An 18,424-nucleotide genomic window follows, 5' to 3' on the forward strand; every position below is an offset into this window, starting at 1 on the left:
TGGGGACAACACCCCGGAGGCCCTCCGGGCGCCGCCGCTGTCCCTGGTCCTGACAGGGCTCGCAGTTTCCCCTAGAGGCGCTGGGCGGCCAACGTCAGAGGAAGGTCTGCCAGGAGGAAAGCCTCACCGCCCAAGCTAGAATGGCCTCCACGGGGAGGGGCCAGGCCGGCCCAGGACCCGAGGCGCCATCTGCCCACCGCAGAGGGGCGGATTCAACCCAGTGCCTCGCTGTTATTAGGCGGTGTTTTCGATGTTGATGAGAAATGTCTCCCAGGGTTCGCCCTGGCTTCTTTGATTTTGAGTGTTCTACTTCATTTCTGAGGAAGCAGCTGGTGGCGGGGGTGCAGGGCCCGGTAGCAGGTGTGTGTGTGGGGGGAATGCGTGGACCCGAGCAGGCGAAGGGGGTTGTAAGTGTCGCACCGGAGCAGGGAGGGACGGGGTGCAGGACTCGAGGTGGGGAGAAGGGAGGTGCCGGCGCTGGTGTGGGCTGGAAGGGTGCGGGAATCCGAGCCCGGTGCGAGGCGGTGGCGGCCTGGAACGCTGGCGGATATTTGGAGAGGTGCGTGGACCCCAGGAGGTATAAGCGGGAGGGGTTGTAAGTCGGACCCTGGCCTCCCCCTCCCCCCGGCGGAGGCCCATCCTCCCCGGGACCGCCCCAGGGAGACGGGAGGAGTGCCGGTTTCCGCTTAGCAGTGCTTCGGAGGGGCAGGAAGCCGCCTTGTCTCCGGGAACCCCCTCGAAGCCCCGCCCCGCGCACCGCCCTCCGTGCGTTCGGCTCGCGCTCCGGTGCGGCGGGGGGCGCGGGCGGACATGTCGGGTCCGCGCGCCGGCTTCTACCGGCAGGAGCTGAACAAGACGGTGTGGGAGGTGCCGCAGCGGCTGCAGGGGCTGCGCCCGGTGGGCTCGGGCGCCTACGGTTCCGTCTGGTAGGGGCGGGGCGGGGGGGCAGGGGAGGGACTGAGAGCGCGCCACCACTCTCTCCCCGCCCGGGGTTCCCGAAGTGGGGTGGGGCCTCGCCCTGCCTCCGCCCCAGGCCCTGCGCGGATCAGTGGAATGAATGGGGGGTGGGAGACGTGAAGGAAACTTTCCTACCAGACGCGGCTCCGGGGCGGGGAGAGGGGTCATCTCTCGCCCCTTCTGAGCCAGAGTGACCCCCTCCAGGCCAGAATCCTGCGGCGTCACAGCCGGCGAAAGGGCGGGTCTCCTGGCCCCTAGACGTCCGAGCACGCATCTGGGTTGCCCGGTTTAGGCTCTGGCAGCCCGGAGGTCTGGCAGATGCCCCCGCCCTAGGGCAGGTACTTTGGTTTGTAAAAGAAGAGCCCAGCTAGGGAGAGGGCAAGACCCCTCCCCTTAGGATGGCCTCAGGCTTCCCCGTGGGTCCTGCCCCTTCTCCAGTCTTGCAAAAGAGTCTGGATGGGGCTTAGGCCTGAGCAGAGACGTCTGCCATTACCCCTACAATCCTTAGGGGTACACCCCACCCTGTTTTTGTACCAACTAAAAGAGCTCAACACCACAGCCCCACAGTTAGGCCCTGGGGCCCAGAGAGAGGACAGAGACTGGAAGGGGGACGGAGGGTTCCAGCGGCTGAGGTCTTTTACCCTGGAGGGTGGGGAAGCTTCAGGGGGCTTAGGGTGAGGTGGTTGCAGGCAGTCCCGGTGTTGAAATGTTGAAAGTGAAGCTGATCGTGGGTGTGGCTGTTGAGAGGTGTCCCCCTCAGCACTCAGTGGGGTCCTTACCCATGCCAGTAGCAGGTGACTGCTGTCCACTGCAGGGGTCATGCGGTGAGGAGGCAGGGGCCCTCGAGGGGCTGACATTGCTCCAGGATCTGGAAGGTTAAGAATGGGATTTCCAGTGGACCCCATCCTGAGACCCAGTGCTGGACTCTGGAGGAGGGGTTTGGGTTCCCCATGGCCTCTGATCTCACACTGTCAAAGCTGTCAGGAGCCTCAGGCAGGCCAGAGATAAGCCTCTGTCTTATCTCTAAGATGGCAAGGGCAAGAAGAGGGTCAGGAACAAAGTGTGAATGGCCCCTGGGGAATCTGACCGAGCCCTTGCTGGAATTGCCTCTGGCCCAGAGTCACCTTCTGGGAATTCCTCTTGAGTGTCAAGCTCACCAAGGGAGGCCCAGGTCTCTCTCCACTGCACTTAGCTTGATGAGGCCTAGTGCCGATGACAGCCCTCTCCCAGCCCTCTCCCGGGCTCCCTTGTTCCTCTGATGAAGCTGTCCCCCCAGGGCCAACTCCCTGTGGATCCACTGCACAGATGCAATGAGGCCAAAGGATCTGCTGCCCCACCTAAGGGGCCCACCCCTACTTCCCACCACAAGAGTGACTTGGACCTTCCCCAGCAGGTCATAGGCTAGGAGGAGGGGCACAGATGCTCCAGGCACCTACCTGGCTACACCTCCCCCCACCACCTAGTCCTGCAGGAGCTGCTGCCGGGACTGTGTGGACTCCGCAAGGTCGCAGAGACAGGAGGTGAAGAGTCAGGGAGGCACACCAGTTAGAGGGAGCAGCCTGTGGAGCGAGTCGCCTTCAGCAGGGCCCTGTCCTGGGCACAGTGGGCGTCAAGGGGGGTGTGTGTGATGCCAGTGACTGTTGCGTCTCCCCGTGAAGAGTAGATGGGTATGCAGGTGGAGGGTCTGGACCTCTGAGGACGGGTTGAGCAACGGAAGATCTGTGGATGCAAATACCACCTTCTGTTGGACATTTCCTACTGTCCGGTTGCTCACTGTTGCAAGTAATGATGCCAGCTTTTCCTCCCTATTTTGCGTATTCGGAGGCTTTGGAGGCAGCTCCAGAACCTTCAGGGAGCCTCCAGACCCACAGCCCATGGGGGAGGGGGACCGTTTGCTGTGGGAATAGCCAGTGGCTGTCTTTCTGGTGTGTTATTTCCACCCTGGTCAGTGGACACTTTCCTCTCCCAGCCTTGCTGAGTTGGGCGTGAGAGTCGTGGGGGTGAGTGGACAAAAGATCCAGTCCTGCTCTGGGGTTCTCTGGTGGGGCAGGCTGAGAAGGCCTGCGTGTACGGGTGCGGTGGAGGGGGAGTTGCCTCTTGAGGAGGGAGGCTCAGAGGCCGAGCAGGTGACATTCTCATCCCTGGGACCCTGCAGCAGCACACGGATGGCGGTACAGCCCCGAGAGATCCTCTGGAGCAAACGGGCCGAGGGAGGAGAGCGGTGGGCGAGCAGGGTTGGGTTAGCGGTGCCATCCTCGCGGAGGTGTGGCGGCGGGGGGTGTCTGTGAGCGTGGGGCCCCCGCCGGCCTCCTCACCCACGCCCTTGCAGCTCGGCCTACGACGCGCGGCTGCGCCAGAAGGTGGCGGTGAAGAAGCTGTCGCGCCCCTTCCAGTCACTGATCCACGCTCGGAGGACGTACCGGGAGCTGCGGCTGCTCAAACACCTGAAGCACGAGAATGTGAGCTGGGACTCCCCGCGGGGGCGCGCGGGCGGGCCTGGGCCGGATCGCCCTCCTGACGCCCCTCCCCGCCAGGTCATCGGGTTGCTGGACGTCTTCACTCCCGCCACCTCCATCGAGGACTTCAGCGAAGTGTAAGCGGAAGTCGGACACGCGGCCAGGAAGGCGGGGGCAGGGCTCGGTCCTGACCGCTGCCCCTACCCAGGTACCTGGTGACCACCCTGATGGGAGCCGACCTGAACAACATCGTCAAGTGCCAGGCGCTGAGCGACGAGCATGTTCAGTTCCTCGTGTACCAGCTGCTGCGCGGGCTGAAGGTGGGCGAGGCGCCGGCCGGCGGGGCGCGGAGCAGGGGCGGGAACCTGACGCTCGTCCTCCCCCTCGCAGTACATCCACTCAGCGGGGATCATCCACCGGGTAGGTGCCGCGGGGTGAGGGTCAGGCCCCTGCAGGACCCGCGCTGCGCTCTCCTGCGCTCACAGCCCACCGTCCTGCAGGACCTGAAGCCCAGCAACGTGGCAGTGAACGAGGACTGCGAGCTCAGGGTGAGCCCTGGAGGGGGCGGGGCAGAGGGCGGGGCTTCCGGGAGGCGCTGACCCCAGGCGCTTGCTCTAGATCCTGGACTTCGGGCTGGCGCGCCAGGCTGACGAGGAGATGACCGGCTACGTGGCCACGCGCTGGTACCGCGCACCCGAGATCATGCTCAACTGGATGCACTACAACCAGACGGGTGACGTCAACTCATGGGGCTGCCTGTGGCTTGGGACCAGGATGGGCAGGCTGAGCTCATGCCAGGGCCTGGGGATGGGGATGGGGAGACCAAAGCCAAGGACGTGGGGGTGTTCCACTCGTGGGGGACTGCAAGGTCTGGGAGCAGGCCTTTCAGAAACAGGCTTTCAGAGGACAGGAGTATGTTGGGTCTTGCCCAGGGCTGTGTCTAGAGGAGGAAGGGACCTGGGTACGATTTGGGAACTGGACTGGCGCCATCTAGGCAGCCCCCCAGTCCTCTGAGGAGGGACCTGGGGTAGACAGGCTGATGGAGACCCCTTCCCCAGCAGTGGACATCTGGTCTGTGGGCTGCATCATGGCTGAGCTGCTCCAAGGAAAGGCCCTTTTCCCGGGAAATGACTGTATCCTTGGCCCAGGTTGGGGAGGAGGGTTGAGCCAGGGTCCCTTCCTGCGGGATGGGGGACAAGGAAGGTGGGCTCTTTCTGGCCAGTCTTGCTTCCTGTGCCCCATGCCGTGCCATCGTGGGCTCATGGTCCCCAGCTGTAGGAGAGCAGGTTCTGGGCACGGCCCCAAGATCTGGGATCTGGCGGCCTGGCAGTGGGCATTTCCTGAGCCAGGCAGACATCGACCAGCTGAAGCGTATCATGGAAGTGGTGGGCACACCAAGCTCTGAGGTTCTGGCAAAGATATCCTCCGAACATGTGAGTCCTCTGGAGGCAGGGCGGTGGGGGGATGCACCGGACACCATGTGGGGAGCGTGGGCCACTGTGGAATGGAGCCTAAGGCGGGAGCCTGACCCCTTCAGGGGGGAGCAGGTGGACATGAGGGACAGCGAGGGCAAAATTGCAGCACTGACAACAGTGCCCTGGCCAAGGCACTGGGAGTGAGATGCTGGAGCCACCAGAGCCAAAGGAGGTGGTCTCTGCTCCATGCAGGTCCCTGCCCAGGCCTGTTGGACGGCATGAGAGTGGGGCTTTCTCTCAGCGAGCCCCTGCCTAGTTTGGGGCCAGGGTAAGTAGGGTGCGAGCAGCCCCCTCAGGCCCTTCCATGTACCCACAGGCCCGGACATACATCCAGTCCCTGCCCCCCATGCCCCAGAAGGACCTCAGGAGCCTCTTCTGTGGAGCCAACCCCCTGGGTGAGGACGGGCCCTGGGTCTGGGCTGGGCTCCACGTCTGGCCCTGGATGCAGAGCTGCCCTCCAGCCCCTGCCCTCCCCTGACCACTCTGCAGCTGTGGACCTTCTGGGAAGGATGCTGGTGCTGGACAGTGACCAGAGGGTCAGTGCAGCCGACGCCCTGGCCCATGCCTACTTCAGCCAGTACCATGACCCGGATGATGAGCCTGAGGCCGAGCCCTACGATGAAAGCGTTGAAGCAAAGGACCGCACTGTGGAGGAGTGGAAGGGTGGGCAGGGGAGGCCGGTGGGTCATGGGAGGCTGGGCGGGGGTAGGTGGAGGTGAAACCCAGCGGCCTGAGGGCTGCCTTCCCATGGAGGCGTGCAGGAAGTGCCATAGCTCCTCCGGGAGGTTTGGGAGGGGGCACAACATGGCCACCAGCTCTGGAGTGGGGCGGTTAGAGATGGGGTTGGTGTGTCCAGAAGAGGCCGGGGAAGCATGGGGCAGGCTCTGGAAGGCCCATGGACTGAGGCTGGTGGACCTGGCTGGGTGACTGGCACCAGACAAGCTGGTGTGCAGTGCTGAGCTAGTGGCAGCATGAGCTCAGCTTTCCCCTCACTCCCCTCCAGAGCTCACCTACCAGGAAGTCCTCAGCTTTAAGCCCCCAGAGCCACCGCAGCAGCCGTCTGGCAGTCTGGAGATTGAGCAGTGATGGGAACACTGCCGGCCAGCCACACTGGAACTCAAGGAGGGGATTGCACCTGCCTGCCCCCCTTCCTCAGCCTGTCATGCCTCCCAGCACCACTGTGGCTGGCAGCCTTGACCCTTGGCCTGGGACCTCTGGTCAGCACGATGCTCCATGTGGGAGCCTGTGCACATGTAGGAATGCTGCATGTGTGCCAGCTGTGGGTGCAGGAGTCTGGGCCGAACATCCCGGACCTCTTCGATCCTCCTGTCCCCTCCAGAAACCAGGGTCTCCCTTGGAACCTCACTGTGGGGGACCTGGATGCCTAGGGGTCCCCTGGCGGAGTGTGTCTGTCTCCAGGTCTCCTCAGTCCCAGTGGGCTATCTCTAAGGGGTGGTGCATAGGAGTCACGGTACTCTGGAGACTCAAAAGAGGGGGGATCTCAGTGGTCAGAGCTGCTCAGCCTGGGAAATGCTGAGATCCAAAGCTCTCGGAGCTGGGCAGGGTCTTCCCTGGAGGGTGTCAGGGCAGGGACAGCCACCAAATGTCGAATCAGAAAATCCTTCTGGAGCCATGTGTTTCCCTGTGCTGTGCGGTACAAATGCACTAATGTATGTCCTGGTATTTACATGTCAAGGTGTGTGCAGGCATGTGTGAGTCTGTGGGTGGCTGAGGGCCAGTGGCCATGACCAGCTGGAGGCCCAAGTTGAGGTGGCTGTACTTGCCTCCCCCCAGTTTCTGATGTCATGGGTGATTTGCTGAGATCCTGCTGTGCACCCTGTGAGGGGCTCAGGTGAGCAAGGGGCAACCATGCTAGCAAAAGCTGGGGCATTCTCCTTGAGTTTCTGAGGCATGAGGGCATAGTGCCAGCTGGGGAGCTGGCGAGCACGGGAGGGGCCGGGGGAATGCTAAGGGGGCTGGCACACATCGAGGTGGACCTGGACTCAGACCCTGGACCTTGGCCAAGAGCTGATGAAGACGCCTCTGCCCATTCTCAGAGCTGGGGTGCTCTGGTCTGCGGGTCAGCCCTCATCCTTCCCGCCAGAATGGAGCTGACCTAGTCACCTCTGGGACAGGACCCTGATCCAAACGCATTGGGGCTGTGGGTCCTCCCTCGAGGGACTTCTGTGTCAGATGGTGCTGTCAGGTGGTGACCTCGCAGGACCCAGGGAGGTCTGAGTGTCAAGGGCCTGCACCAGACTCTCACAATAAAGGAAGTTCCCCCTTGCTCAGCTGTGTCCCTGGCTTCAGGAGCTGCCCTGCTGCCCCCACTGCCCGAAGGGGTGGCTGGGTCTCTGCATCACACACCCACCTGGCCTGGCCTCACCAGAGCCCACACTGGCCACATCACTTGGGTACCTAGATCTTCAGCACCCTCTGTGCTTCACCCAGCCAGGGGCCCTGAGGGGCAGAGTGTGACGGCCTCCCACACCCGAGTCTGCTCCCCTGCTGGGGGTTCATTGGGCAGGCTCAGCGCCTGGTCCAGATCCAGACTGCCCCTTCACTCAGTGGTCAGGGAGGCGGCCAGGCACGAAGGCCTGCCCTGCCCGGAGCTGGGTGGAGTGGAGGAAATAGCCTTCCTTCCTAGTTAAGGGGAAAGAGGATCATTTCAGCTCTCTAGACGCACACTGAGCTACTAGCCTCTACTGCCTCCACTGTAGCTCAGGTGGGGGAGGGCCTGGGCCCCAATGGGCGTCAGGCAGGGTGTCTCCACGACAGGGACATTCTGTGTCCTTACCCTGGGCTTTAGGGGTGGAAACCATCTGGGAGTTGGACCTCTAGGGGCCTGGTCAGCGTGGCCACTGGGCTTCAGATCTTGGGGAACCTGGAGACCAAGCTGGGCCAAGTCTTGTGTGTGGGGGGTGGGGGATGGCAGCAGGGCTGAGATGCCCCACCTGGAGGTCTGGTCTGAATGGGAACCCTGCTGGGCCACACCAGAGAGTAAGGGAGGCAGCTGGGAGCTTCCTGGCCGAGGCAGGTGGAGTGCCACAGGACATGAGGGCATGGGGTACAGTTGGTTGTGGCTCCAGTAACCCCAGGCTGTCCCCACCGGCTAGTCTCCAGCTCCTGATTGCTCAGAATCACCAGCCAGCCGGCAGCCCAGGTGTAAAGCTGGCTGGCTGGGCTTGAGCTGCTGATTCATGGTGGCTGGCTGGGCACAGAGGGCGGGGCAGGGGCCCCGGGGTCCTGTAACCCCGCTCCCTCTCAGACCTGGGTCACTGGGCTGGGAGAGGATGTGGGAAGGGGCTGGGGGCTCTATCCTTCAAAAGCGGCTGGTCCAGGATGGGGACGTGTTCTGGCTCATGAAAGGATGGTGCCCCACGGAGGAGTAGCGAGGCGCTGAGTGCCGGGGTAGGGCCCTGCTTCACCCCTGGGGTCAGGCACACCTTCCCCAGTGAGTGGAGAGGCTGGAGCAGGGCTCTGAAGGACAACCGGGGCAGTAAGCTGTGTGTGTGGGGAGCAGGCGGAGGAACTTGGAAGTGCTTGGAGCAGGCTCCCACCTGCCAAACGAGGAGAAGCAAAGAGCACTGGCCGTGCACAGGTCCGCACGCTCCAGCTCCAGGGTTTGGGAGGCCTGGGGTCAGTGGTCACTGGGAAGGGTGTTGGGGACGCAGCCTAAGTGCGGGAGGCAGAACCCACTACCCACCTTGGGAAGGGGGCACCCGTACTGGGGGTGGACGGGTCAGCACAGGGAGGGGGCCTCCTGGGGGTGGGGCTTTGGCTTTGGGAACACAGTGCTCAGCTAAGGGGAGGTCGGGTGGGGGGTGGGCAGTGACCCGGCTGGGGACAGAAGTCCTGTGGGCTCAGCGCTCTGGGGACACGGCTAGTAAGATCGGAGCCCCGCGGGGCCCCTGCTAAGACACCCCACGCGCGGGCGGGTGAGTTCAGCCGAGTGAGGAGGCGGCGGGTCTCAGACGCCGCGTCCGGTCCCAGGTTGGGCTGAGCTGCGGGCGGCGCTCCCCCCCACCCCCTCCCGCCTTCCCGGCGGCCGCCGCCTCGGGTTTCCGGAGAGGCTGGAGGGCGGGCGGGGGTATCACGTGCGCGCGGCCCTGGGGCGGGTTGGTCCGCAGGCAGGGGAGGAACCGGTCGCTACCCAGGCAAGGCTGGGGTCGGGCCGGGGTCGGCGGCTCACGCGAACCGGAGGAAAGAACCCGGAGCGGAGTAAACGCGCGGTGGCCCCGGGCGCTCGCCCAGGGAGTCCCGCGGATCCCGGGCCCGGTGCTCGCCCGAGGGGTCTGCGGCGGGGCCGGCGCCCGGTCCGGCCATGAGCTCTCCGCCGCCCGCCCGCAGGGGCTTTTACCGCCAGGAGGTGACCAAGACCACCTGGGAGGTGCGCGTGGTGTACCAGGACCTGCAGCCCGTGGGCTCCGGCGCCTATGGTGCCGTCTGGTGAGCGCAAGCCGGGCGGGGTGTCCAGTTGGCGGGTGTCCCGGCGGGTTGGCCCGGCCCTCCTGCTAAGCCGTGCGTCCCGCAGCTCGGCCGTGGACAGCCGCACAGGCGCCAAAGTGGCCATCAAGAAGCTGTACCGGCCCTTCCAATCGGAGCTGTTCGCCAAGCGCGCCTATCGGGAGCTACGTCTCCTCAAGCACATGCGCCACGAGAACGTGAGTCGCGCTGGGCCTCCGCTCTGGACACCCGTCCATCGCCTCTGCTAGTCTTCCTGCCCCAAAACTCCAGGCCCCACCTACCCGGACCCCCTGTGTGGTGCGGCGTAGGTGGGGGTCAGGGCAGCCTCTGGAGAAGGGTGGGGGCTGCAGGTGGTGAGGGCAGAGCCCACCTCTTTCCGAGAGCGAGACTTCCCTGGGGTCTAGTACCCTCCTCCCAGGCCAGTCTCTGGGAAGGTGCCTCTGCTTCTTCCTGGGGTCACGTCTGTCTCCACAGCCCAGGCCCTGGTGAGGGGATGGACACTAGTCCAGGCTGAGGCAATTGTCCAGGTCTCACCCCAAATTCTGTGGAGCTATTTTCCTGGAATTGATACCCGGGCAGCTTCACCCAGATGCTCGCCTGAACTCACTGTGCTCCAGTCCATCTCCTGAGCAGCAGCCCCAGGACCTGGGAATGCAGAGCTAGGCATGGAATTGGAGTCCATCCTGGCTCTGTCACCTCAGAGCCTTGGGGTCTCCGGTGGTGGAGGACTCTGGGCCAGTGGCCAGCACACAGATGCTTCCTTCACAGCTCTGGCTGGGGTTTGTGGACAGTGTGGAGGGGTGGACCTGGGCCCCCACCTGGGAAAGCCCCCACCCCCATGCTTCCAGACCTGCCCATGGGACACCACACATGGCTGCCATGGACTTCTCTGGTGCCATTGCTGGCTGCTAAGAGCCTACCTCTGCCATGGGATTTCTCCTTGCTTCCCCCAGGGGCTGAGAACTCTGCCCCCCCCCCACCCCCCAAGCCACTCCTGCCTCATGCCCAGTCTGGGCCGTCTGAGGGCTTGTGGTCTGGGCACCCAGGCCCTGGCTAATCATGCTCCTGACGTATGGTCTGGCCCCTCCTGGGTCATTGGAGCCCACAGCCTCCCCTCGGGATGAGGAGTCCCCAGGAAACTTGTCCCCTTAGCCCCTTGGGTATGTCCTTCATTCTCTCAGGCTTCCCATCTTCACCCTTGGCTCTTCCCAGGTGACATCCCAGGTGGACACCAGCGCAGCCTGGGCTTTATTACATCCTGGTCATGACTGTGCCTTGACCCCTGAAGGCAGACTCCTCTACCAGGCTTCATTTGGCTTTCCCCCCGTCCCCCTGCACACACACTCCCACCACCCATCCTGCCCGTCCCAAGGGCTCTGGGCTTTGTGTTCAGTCATCTGTGCTGGGGCCGCCCCCATTGTGCCAAGGGTCTTACCATCCCCGTGGAGCTGCTGACCTGCCCAAGCTGGGCATTGCCACGCCCTGAGCACCCTGCACACAAGCTGGGAGGCGCGGCCTATCATGAGCCCATTTTCCTTGGAGGACACTGAGGCTCCGAGAGGCTGACTGCAGCGGTGGTGGGGACTCACATGTCCCGCTCCTGCCCCTCCCCCCCACTCTGCTGCCATCCCTACCTCAGAGGCACAGAAGTCTCCATTAACCTGATGGCCCCTTAATCTCAGGGACTCTGTCCTCTGTCCTCTTCTTGCTCAAACACTCTCCCAGTGCCCCAGGCCTCACCTCTGTGGATGTCCTGCTCTGCTCTCTCCTCCCCGCTTGCCCATGGCTCTGGCCCTGGTGGTCATCTCGTTGTCCCTTCACCTCATGTCCACTCTCGCCTCACTCCGGTCTGTCCCCACATTCAGCATAATGCATGTTTAAACCCTTTCTTGTTGGCTGTAGGACCAAAGCCAAACCTTCACCTGGCACGTGAGGGCTTGCTAAGGCTCCCTCTGATCTCTGTGTGGTGACTCCCTGGCCTGGCCCTCGGCCACCTGGCCTTCCTCACTATGTTTCTCAGATGCTCCAAGTGTTCTCCATCCTGCCTCTGCCACCATTCCCATGGCTTCTGTTAGGTGTCCCTGCCACCCATGGCTCACCGGCCTGCCCCTTCGGCTACTCGGATATGCAGGCCTCACTGGGTCCTTGGACGCCCTGTCACCCTGAGCCCTGGGCTCCAGTTGTCAAATTACCTGTCTCCTGTCCCTCAGTCCTGACCAGAGGTCTGCAGGACCAGGTCTCACTTTTGGTTTGGTCATAGTGCTGCCTGCCTGGGCCTCTCCAGCAGAGGCACAGCCCTGGAAAGTACCTGCCGGATGTTGGCTCTCCCCTGGGAGGCTGTCCCCATCCTGGTCCTAGGTCTTCAACAGGGACAGGAAGAAGGGGAGGAAGGGCCAAGGAACTGGAGCTCCTTGGACGGCTGGGAACTGACCCAGACTAGGGGGCTGCCCCTCCCCCGAGGATCCCGGCTGTCACCATCCCAAAATAGCCTGGCAGGTGTGCCAGGGCCACGTCAGTGCTGCCAGTAGGTAGAGCCAGGCCCTGCGCACAGTGGGGAGCGATGGAGACAGCTGCAGGGGGCTTTTCTGCCCAGAGCACCGTGCCCGACTCAGGGCTGTGCCCAAGCCCCCACGCGCCCTGCTGAGCCCCTGCCCACCTGCGCTTGGCCTCCTCCCCAGGTGATCGGGCTGCTGGACGTGTTCACTCCCGATGAGACCCTGGATGATTTCACAGACTTGTGAGTACTAGCCTGGGGCTGGCCGGGCAGGGTGAAGGGCGTGGGGGGATTCTGGGTGGGTCTTGGGGCCTGCTCAAGGCCTCTCCCTGCAGCCTGGATGAGGATCGGGACGCACACTGCCCACCTGCTCCCCACACCACAGTCCAGCCCCTTGCCATGTGCCCCTGGGACCCCCGGCACTGGCAAAGCCAGGTGGAACCTGGGCCTGCTCCTCCCGTCATGCCTGGCACCAGGCCCTCTCCCGTGCTGGAGTCTTGGACCTGAGCATTTGTTAGCTGGCAGGTCCCGGGTTCTGGGACCCCGGCACCATGTGTGTGGCCGTAACTGGAGCTGCTGATCTTTGCTGGCAGGCAGGGGAGAATGGCAGGGTTCCTGTCCTGTGACTGCCTGGGTGGCCACCCTGGACTCACACTGTTCTTGGCCAAGACCCAGGGGCCTGGCCTGGGAGGGGCTGGGAGGACTGGCTTCTCACTGCCTGACCTTGCAGAGGCCAAGGCCCCAGATAGTGTCCAGGCCGTGCTAAATGTTTCTCTCCCTCCACCTACCCAGCCTGCCCCTCATACCCAAATGTCCTGCTGTCCCACACCTGCCCGCAGGCACGTCCCTCCTTTCTCTCACACGCTCCCCAGCCTCAGCCTAGGTGTTCCCCAGCCCGGGGAGCCACGGTGTGGGTGGTTGGAGGTGGATGGACCTGGTGAGGCACTGGGAGGTGGACACTGAGGGTCTTCCGGGGTCTGAGCCTGGCCCCATGGCACCCCGCCTGCCCGGCTCCCACAGCTACCTGGTCATGCCTTTCATGGGCACCGACCTGGGCAAGCTCATGAAGCACGAGAAGCTGAGTGAGGACCGAATCCAGTTCCTCGTCTACCAGATGCTGAAGGGGCTGAAGGTGAGGCCGTGCAGGGGGGTGGCAGGAAGAGCAGGACAGCTGAGGGCCAGGTGAGCTGACACTGCTGACCTTCTGTGTCCCTACAGTACATCCATGCTGCCGGCATCATCCATAGGGTGAGTCCTGGTGGTGGGGCCTCTGCAGCTGTGTGGGTTTCAGGACCCCTGCTTCCAGGAGCTTCTGCTTCCAGCCTGTAGGGGGCACCATGGGGTCCAGTGGGATGTGCACACAGTGCCTGCACACAGCCCTGGGGGCCCAGGCACCTCCACCCTTCCTGGAGGCTGCAAGGGCCGCTGCTCCCCGCTACCTGGGCTCCTGTCCTTGCCCCCTGCTGGTGGGGCCACACAACTAGCTTTCCTTTGCCCCCAGGACCTAAAGCCTGGCAACCTGGCTGTGAACGAGGACTGTGAGCTGAAGGTGTGTGTCGGTGGCGGGGCTGGGGGCTCCCTCCCCACCTGCCCATCTGCCTGCTGCTGCCACCTCGGTCCTCAGACCAGGTGGAGGGCCGGCCCAGGCCCGGGCAGAAGGATCACCCATCTAGGCGCGGCCGAGCAGCTGATGGCCACAGGCGCCCTGGGGAGGCTCTTGACTGGGGTGGCCTCGGGCACACTCACTCCCATCCCTCCTTGAGGTGAGGGGTGGGAGGCGTTCATGCCTGAGCGTTCATACCCGGTCCCTCATGCCTGAGCCAGGGTAGGGCCGAAAATGCCTTCTCAAAGGTGGAGGCAAGCAGGAAGTGGAGGACAGGCACAGGACCCCACAGGGATGTCTGCCCCTGCCGGTGGGCGGAGGTGGGTCCTGTTGGGCTAGGTGCGCTGGCCATGGGAAGGCTTGCAGGCCCGTGGCTGTGACCTCAGGCCCTGTGGGGTTGGCAGGGGCCCCAGGGTGCCCAGTACCCTTGGGGTCTGCTGGAACACAGGCTGGTCCACCCACTCCCCGGGGGCACCTTTGCCCCACCTTCCTTATTCTGGTTTCAGATCCTGGACTTTGGCCTGGCCCGGCAGGCAGACAGCGAGATGACTGGATATGTGATGACCCGGTGGTACCGGGCTCCTGAGGTCATCTTGAATTGGATGCACTACACACAGACAGGTGAGAGACTGCCCAGTCGGGTCTCCACCTGGGCCAGCCTGGACCCATGCTGGACCCGCCCCTTCCTGTTTCCTTATGGGAAGCCCATGGTGGTGCTTCTCGGGAGGCTGCTGAGGTGGGGTGGAGCCAGATGAGGGTGTGGCAGGCTCGATGACCCTTGTGTCCATGGCCCCTGACCCCCTGGGAGTCACCCTCCGACGGCCCACAGAGCCCTGATTCGAGGGCTTCTGTCTCAGTGGACATCTGGTCGGCGGGCTGCATCATGGCCGAGATGATCACAGGGAAGACGCTGTTCAAGGGCAATGACCGTATCCTGCACCTGTGGGGTCAGGCGGGAGGGGCGTGTCCTGCACCTGTGGGGTCAGGCGGGAGGGGCGGAGCCTGCACCTGTGGGGTCAGGCGGGCTGGGTGGGGCTGGGCGCACTGTCCAGACGGGGCGGGTGGGTGAGCCCTGCTCTCTGGCCCATGCTGTGCTCCTGAGCTCAGCGGAGACCTGGACCAGCTGAAGGAGATCTTGAAGGTGACAGGGACGCCTCCTGATGAGTTTGTGCAGAGGCTGCAGAGTGCCGATGTCAGTCGGAGCTGGGCAGGGGCTGGAGGGGCTGGGTCCTGCCTGGCGCTGGCCCTTTACCCTTACTTCTCACACAGGCAAAGAACTACATGAAGGGCCTGCCCGAATTGGAGAAGAAGGATTTTGCCTCCATCCTGACCAACGCAAGCCCTCTGGGTAGGGCCGGCCTTGGGGGAGCGTGGGGCCCTCTCCTTGGCCCAGCCTGACCTGCCCTCCCCCCAGCTGTGAACCTCCTGGAGAAAATGCTGGTGCTGGATGCAGACCAGCGGGTGACGGCGGCTGAGGCACTGACACACCCCTACTTCGAGTCACTGCAGGACACGGAGGATGAGCCCAAGGCCCATAAGTATGACGAGTCCTGTGAGGATGTGGACCGTACGCTGGACGAGTGGAAGCGTGAGTGGGGGGCTTGGGCAGGGCCTGTGGCTGGACCCTGTAACCCCTGTGGCCTGGGCTCAGAGTCCTGGTCCGCAAGGTGAGGGACACAGCAGGAGGTCAGAGGGCAGCGGGGCTTCCTGGCTAAGGTGCCCTCTGGCTGGAGCTAAAGGATGAAAGGGAAGGCATTCTGGCAAGGGCTTGGCACATGCATACATGCGGGCACACGTTCTGGAAACCATGGGGGGCAGCTCTGAGCTCAGGGCGCTTGTGAGCACTTACTGTCCCCTATCCAGGCCAGAGATCCGGCCATCCTGGAGCCCCTCCACACCCACTTGTCCCCAGGCCTCTGCTCACACCTCTTGAACTCTTCCTTGCCCCTTTCGTTACCCCTCCCACCTGGACAGTGCACACCCCTCACGTCCTGCCAGCTCACAGCACCTCACCCCTCCTGACCACGCCTGGCCTGTCCCCTACAGCACCACTGAGCATTCACACCCCCTATCACTGCTCAGCTCCTCTAGGCTTTGCGCTGCCCACTCCCTTTACACCAAGGGCGTCTGAGGGTTCACCAACATCTGGTCAGCCTCAAGCCGGGTTCAGGGAAGCCTGCCTGGTCTGCAGGTTTCCCTCTGCTTGGCTCTGATGCTCTATACTGGAACTGGCCTCATCCATGTCCACTCCAGAATGGCAGGCCATGAGGGCTTTGTGTGTTTCCATGGCTGCAGGACCTTCCTGAATATGTAGGGATGCCTGCGGGCAGCAGTTAGCACCGCTGGGTCCTAGGCCCCGTCCTGCCTCAGACCCAGGGCCTTGATCCTACCCATGGGGATGGGGGCGGGGCTGGACAGCTGGTGGTTCCCAAACCATGTTCCTTAGGGACCCTGGGTTTCTGGGGCCTCCACCAGGGGCTCCGCCCCATCTGTGCCGTTTTTTGTGCTTGTAAGTTTGGGTTGACGGAAGTTTTCTGTTGCTAAAAAAAGAACCTGAAAACCACGGGCCACAGGATCCTCTCTGCGGTCCCTCCCACACAAAACATTTTGAGAGCTTTTGCTCTGACTACAGATCATGTGGTCTGTTCGTGGCTGAGCCCCCGTCAGGATGCAAACTCTCATCACCTCGTTCCCATGGAAAAGGGCAGCTTTACTGCAGTGGCCTCACACAGAACCTTCCCTGTGTGGACTGGCCCCTGCCTTAGGATTACAGCAACAGCCTAGGAGGCACCCTGACCACACAGACCACCTGCTCAGAAGGCACAGTGTTTCCTGAACTGGCCTTGTGGAGTGCTGGTGTCCACCAAACAGGCACCCCACTACCTACTACCCCAAAGGCTGGGATAGGCTGAGCGAACCTGTCCATTTGCAGACTACTCAGAGGGGAATAGAGCAGCCCCCCAACCCAACCCCCACCCCGCCTCTGGGTGGCTCCCTTCTGGCAGTTCAGGGAACATGACCGCTGGGTGAGGAAGGTGGGTACTGCAGAAGTTGGTGGGAATTCCTCTCAGCTAAGTCTGAATATCCTGGATCCAGAGGCTGAGGTGTGTCCTGGTGGGACTCGGCGTGAGCACGTTGGTTTCCATTCCTAGGACGTCCTCTGTTCACTAAAGCAGGCAGTGTGCACGAGGCCTGCCCGGACACTTCAGGGGCAGTGGTTTTGGGCTCCAGGAGCCTTATCAGGGTGGCTAGTCCCTGTGGACTGACTCGTGTGGGCTGAGAGTGGTTGTGGCCTGGGACGAAGTCGCATGATGGGACAGAAGACACCTATGCCCCAGCAATGACCTCTGACCTGATACTTTGGGGGTGGGTTGGCCCCTAAGTCAGTGGCTGTCAGCCTGTGTTCTGGGCCTGGGAATTCTCCTCACCACTCCCTGAGTGGACTCACGCAGGACTCATTGCTGGTTGGGGCGACCACCAGAGGACGGCCCAGCAATTGTTCCCGGTCACTTGGGGTCCGCAGTGGTGCACACTGGGAACTGATTCTGACGGGTGACCAGGCCCCTTCACCCATGACTCTGTCTGTCTCACCCCACTCCAGGTGTCACGTATAAAGAGGTGCTCAGCTTCAAGCCTCCCCGGCAGCTGGGCGCCAGGGCCTCCAAGGAGACGGCCCTGTGAAGACCCCTGGGCCCTGAGGGAGTGGAGGGGATTCGGCCTAAAAGGGAGATCCTGATACCACTGTGACCTTGGCTAGGGCTCGCTTCCCAGGAGGCTCCTCGTTGCATGGGCCCCCCCACCCCCTACAAACCTGTGCCCCTGCCCTCAGGCCCCCAGTCAGCCTAACCTTGTAGGAGAATTTGGACTTTCTGGACAGGACACCCACCTGACCTGGGCTGGTCTCTGAGCCCCTGAGAAGCCTCAGGTCTTAGGGTGGGTGGGGCTTGGGATCAAGGCCTGGCTTCTGACCCTGCCTGCTCTGGACCATGCTGCGGCCAGCTCATGTGGCTGACAGGAAGGACAGGGAGGGCGCCGACTCGGGGACATCTCTCCTGGAGAGCACTGGTGTGGACTCCACTGGCACCCACAGCCTGGAATGTAAATTGCCCATGTGGCTGGGAGGAAATAAACCCTTTGTAGAGCGCCCACTCTGGCTTCACTTCCTGGTTCATGGGCTGGATCCCCACCTTTAGGCCTGTGAGCTGCAGCCTTACCTAGAGGCCAGCCTAGAAGCTCAGCCCCTCCTGAGCCACTGGGCTGGGGCATACTCTCCCTCCCGGTTCTGGAGCCCCCACATTAGGGCTTGCCCCCTCTCCTTGTGGGGTGACCTTCCTCTAATGGCTTGGACTCTGGAGCCAGACTTTGGGGCAGGGCCTGATGGGGGCGGGCGTTAAGGTCCAACCTGGGGCTCAGTCCCAGCTGTCTGAGTTCCCTGCGCGCTCCAAGACCAGATTCCTAGGGAGGACGGGTTACCGCTGCAGCGCCCAGGCACCTCAGGCCTCTCGGCGGCGCCGGTGGCACAGCGGAAAGCTGGGTTCTGTTCTCTGATTCCCGGGCACGCCCCAGCGCCATCGGTAAGCCCGCAGGGCCCTCTGCCGGCCGTTCGACGTCTTCCAGAGCTGGCAGCCGGATCCGAAGCCACTCTAGGGCGCCAGTGGCCGCCCTGGCTCCTCCCACCTGTCCCCGGGGTAGGTGCGCCCAAAGCTGGGTCAGGCCATCCCCCTTTTCTCGGTCTGGAGTTCGGCTGGACACGCGCACAGTCGGTCCAGCCAAATAGTCGGACAAGTTACCACAGTGGACGCCGGTCTTCTCTGCGGACAAAGGCTTTCCGGTGCCTCTGGGACCCACCCCTGCCGCGACCCTCCATTCTCTGGGATTCAAACGGGGCGGTCCACCGCAGGCCACGCCCGTCGCGGTCACGTGTCCCAGGATGGCCAATCAGCACGCCATTCCCTAGCCACCCGGATTGGCG

At 63.3% G+C, this 18,424-nt stretch overlaps 2 protein-coding genes across 12 annotated transcripts; both read left to right on the top strand.

Annotated features, from left to right (window-relative positions):
* The first annotated feature begins 222 nt into the window (after nucleotides 1-222).
* Nucleotides 223-7,175, top strand: MAPK11 (mitogen-activated protein kinase 11). Of its 10 annotated transcripts, none has more exons than XM_019712347.3 (12): nucleotides 590-926; nucleotides 3,287-3,416; nucleotides 3,492-3,550; nucleotides 3,622-3,733; nucleotides 3,804-3,833; nucleotides 3,914-3,961; nucleotides 4,032-4,146; nucleotides 4,472-4,546; nucleotides 4,767-4,846; nucleotides 5,205-5,283; nucleotides 5,378-5,551; nucleotides 5,892-6,110. In XM_019712347.3, exons 1-12 carry the CDS (start codon nucleotides 811-813, stop codon nucleotides 5,972-5,974), a joined length of 1,101 nt encoding a protein of 366 aa, XP_019567906.1. In that variant the 5' UTR covers nucleotides 590-810; the 3' UTR covers nucleotides 5,975-6,110. The 10 variants fall into 10 exon arrangements, 9 of the variants coding, with proteins under 9 accessions (XP_074182743.1, XP_074182742.1, XP_074182741.2 ...); XM_019712348.3 differs by having other exon boundaries at nucleotides 592-926; nucleotides 4,475-4,546; nucleotides 5,892-7,175; XM_088795651.1 differs by lacking the exon at nucleotides 590-926 and adding an exon at nucleotides 1,746-3,241 and having other exon boundaries at nucleotides 4,475-4,546.
* A 1,740-nt stretch (nucleotides 7,176-8,915) lies between these two features.
* Nucleotides 8,916-17,600, top strand: MAPK12 (mitogen-activated protein kinase 12). 2 transcript variants are annotated; one of them, XM_019712350.3, is made up of 12 exons: nucleotides 8,916-9,337; nucleotides 9,423-9,552; nucleotides 12,034-12,092; nucleotides 12,870-12,981; nucleotides 13,068-13,097; nucleotides 13,351-13,398; nucleotides 13,959-14,073; nucleotides 14,310-14,381; nucleotides 14,565-14,644; nucleotides 14,722-14,800; nucleotides 14,906-15,040; nucleotides 17,054-17,600. In XM_019712350.3, the coding sequence occupies exons 1-12, from the start codon at nucleotides 9,213-9,215 to the stop codon at nucleotides 17,131-17,133; spliced, it is 1,065 nt and encodes a 354-aa protein (XP_019567909.1). In that variant the 5' UTR covers nucleotides 8,916-9,212; the 3' UTR covers nucleotides 17,134-17,600. The 2 variants fall into 2 exon arrangements, with proteins under 2 accessions (XP_019567909.1, XP_019567908.1); XM_019712349.3 differs by having other exon boundaries at nucleotides 8,926-9,337; nucleotides 14,867-15,040.
* Nucleotides 17,601-18,424: the final 824 nt, after the last annotated feature.

This window comes from Rhinolophus sinicus, chromosome 1 (assembly GCF_057876585.1).
Source record: "Rhinolophus sinicus isolate RSI-liver-muscle chromosome 1, RSI-T2T, whole genome shotgun sequence".
Taxonomy (NCBI): domain Eukaryota; kingdom Metazoa; phylum Chordata; class Mammalia; order Chiroptera; family Rhinolophidae; genus Rhinolophus; species Rhinolophus sinicus.

Coding starts and splice junctions, on each gene's coding strand:
- MAPK11 (XM_019712341.3), top strand. CDS start 811: ATGTCGGGTCCGCGCGCCGGCTTCTACCGGCAGGAGCTGAACAAGACG. Junction 3,962..4,031: donor ACGAGGACTGCGAGCTCAGG/GTGAGCCCTGGA, acceptor CGCTTGCTCTAG/ATCCTGGACTTCGGGCTGGC. Junction 4,147..4,471: donor GATGCACTACAACCAGACGG/GTGACGTCAACT, acceptor CCCCTTCCCCAG/CAGTGGACATCTGGTCTGTG.
- MAPK12 (XM_019712349.3), top strand. CDS start 9,213: ATGAGCTCTCCGCCGCCCGCCCGCAGGGGCTTTTACCGCCAGGAGGTG. Junction 9,338..9,422: donor GGCGCCTATGGTGCCGTCTG/GTGAGCGCAAGC, acceptor TGCGTCCCGCAG/CTCGGCCGTGGACAGCCGCA. Junction 9,553..12,033: donor AGCACATGCGCCACGAGAAC/GTGAGTCGCGCT, acceptor CCTCCTCCCCAG/GTGATCGGGCTGCTGGACGT.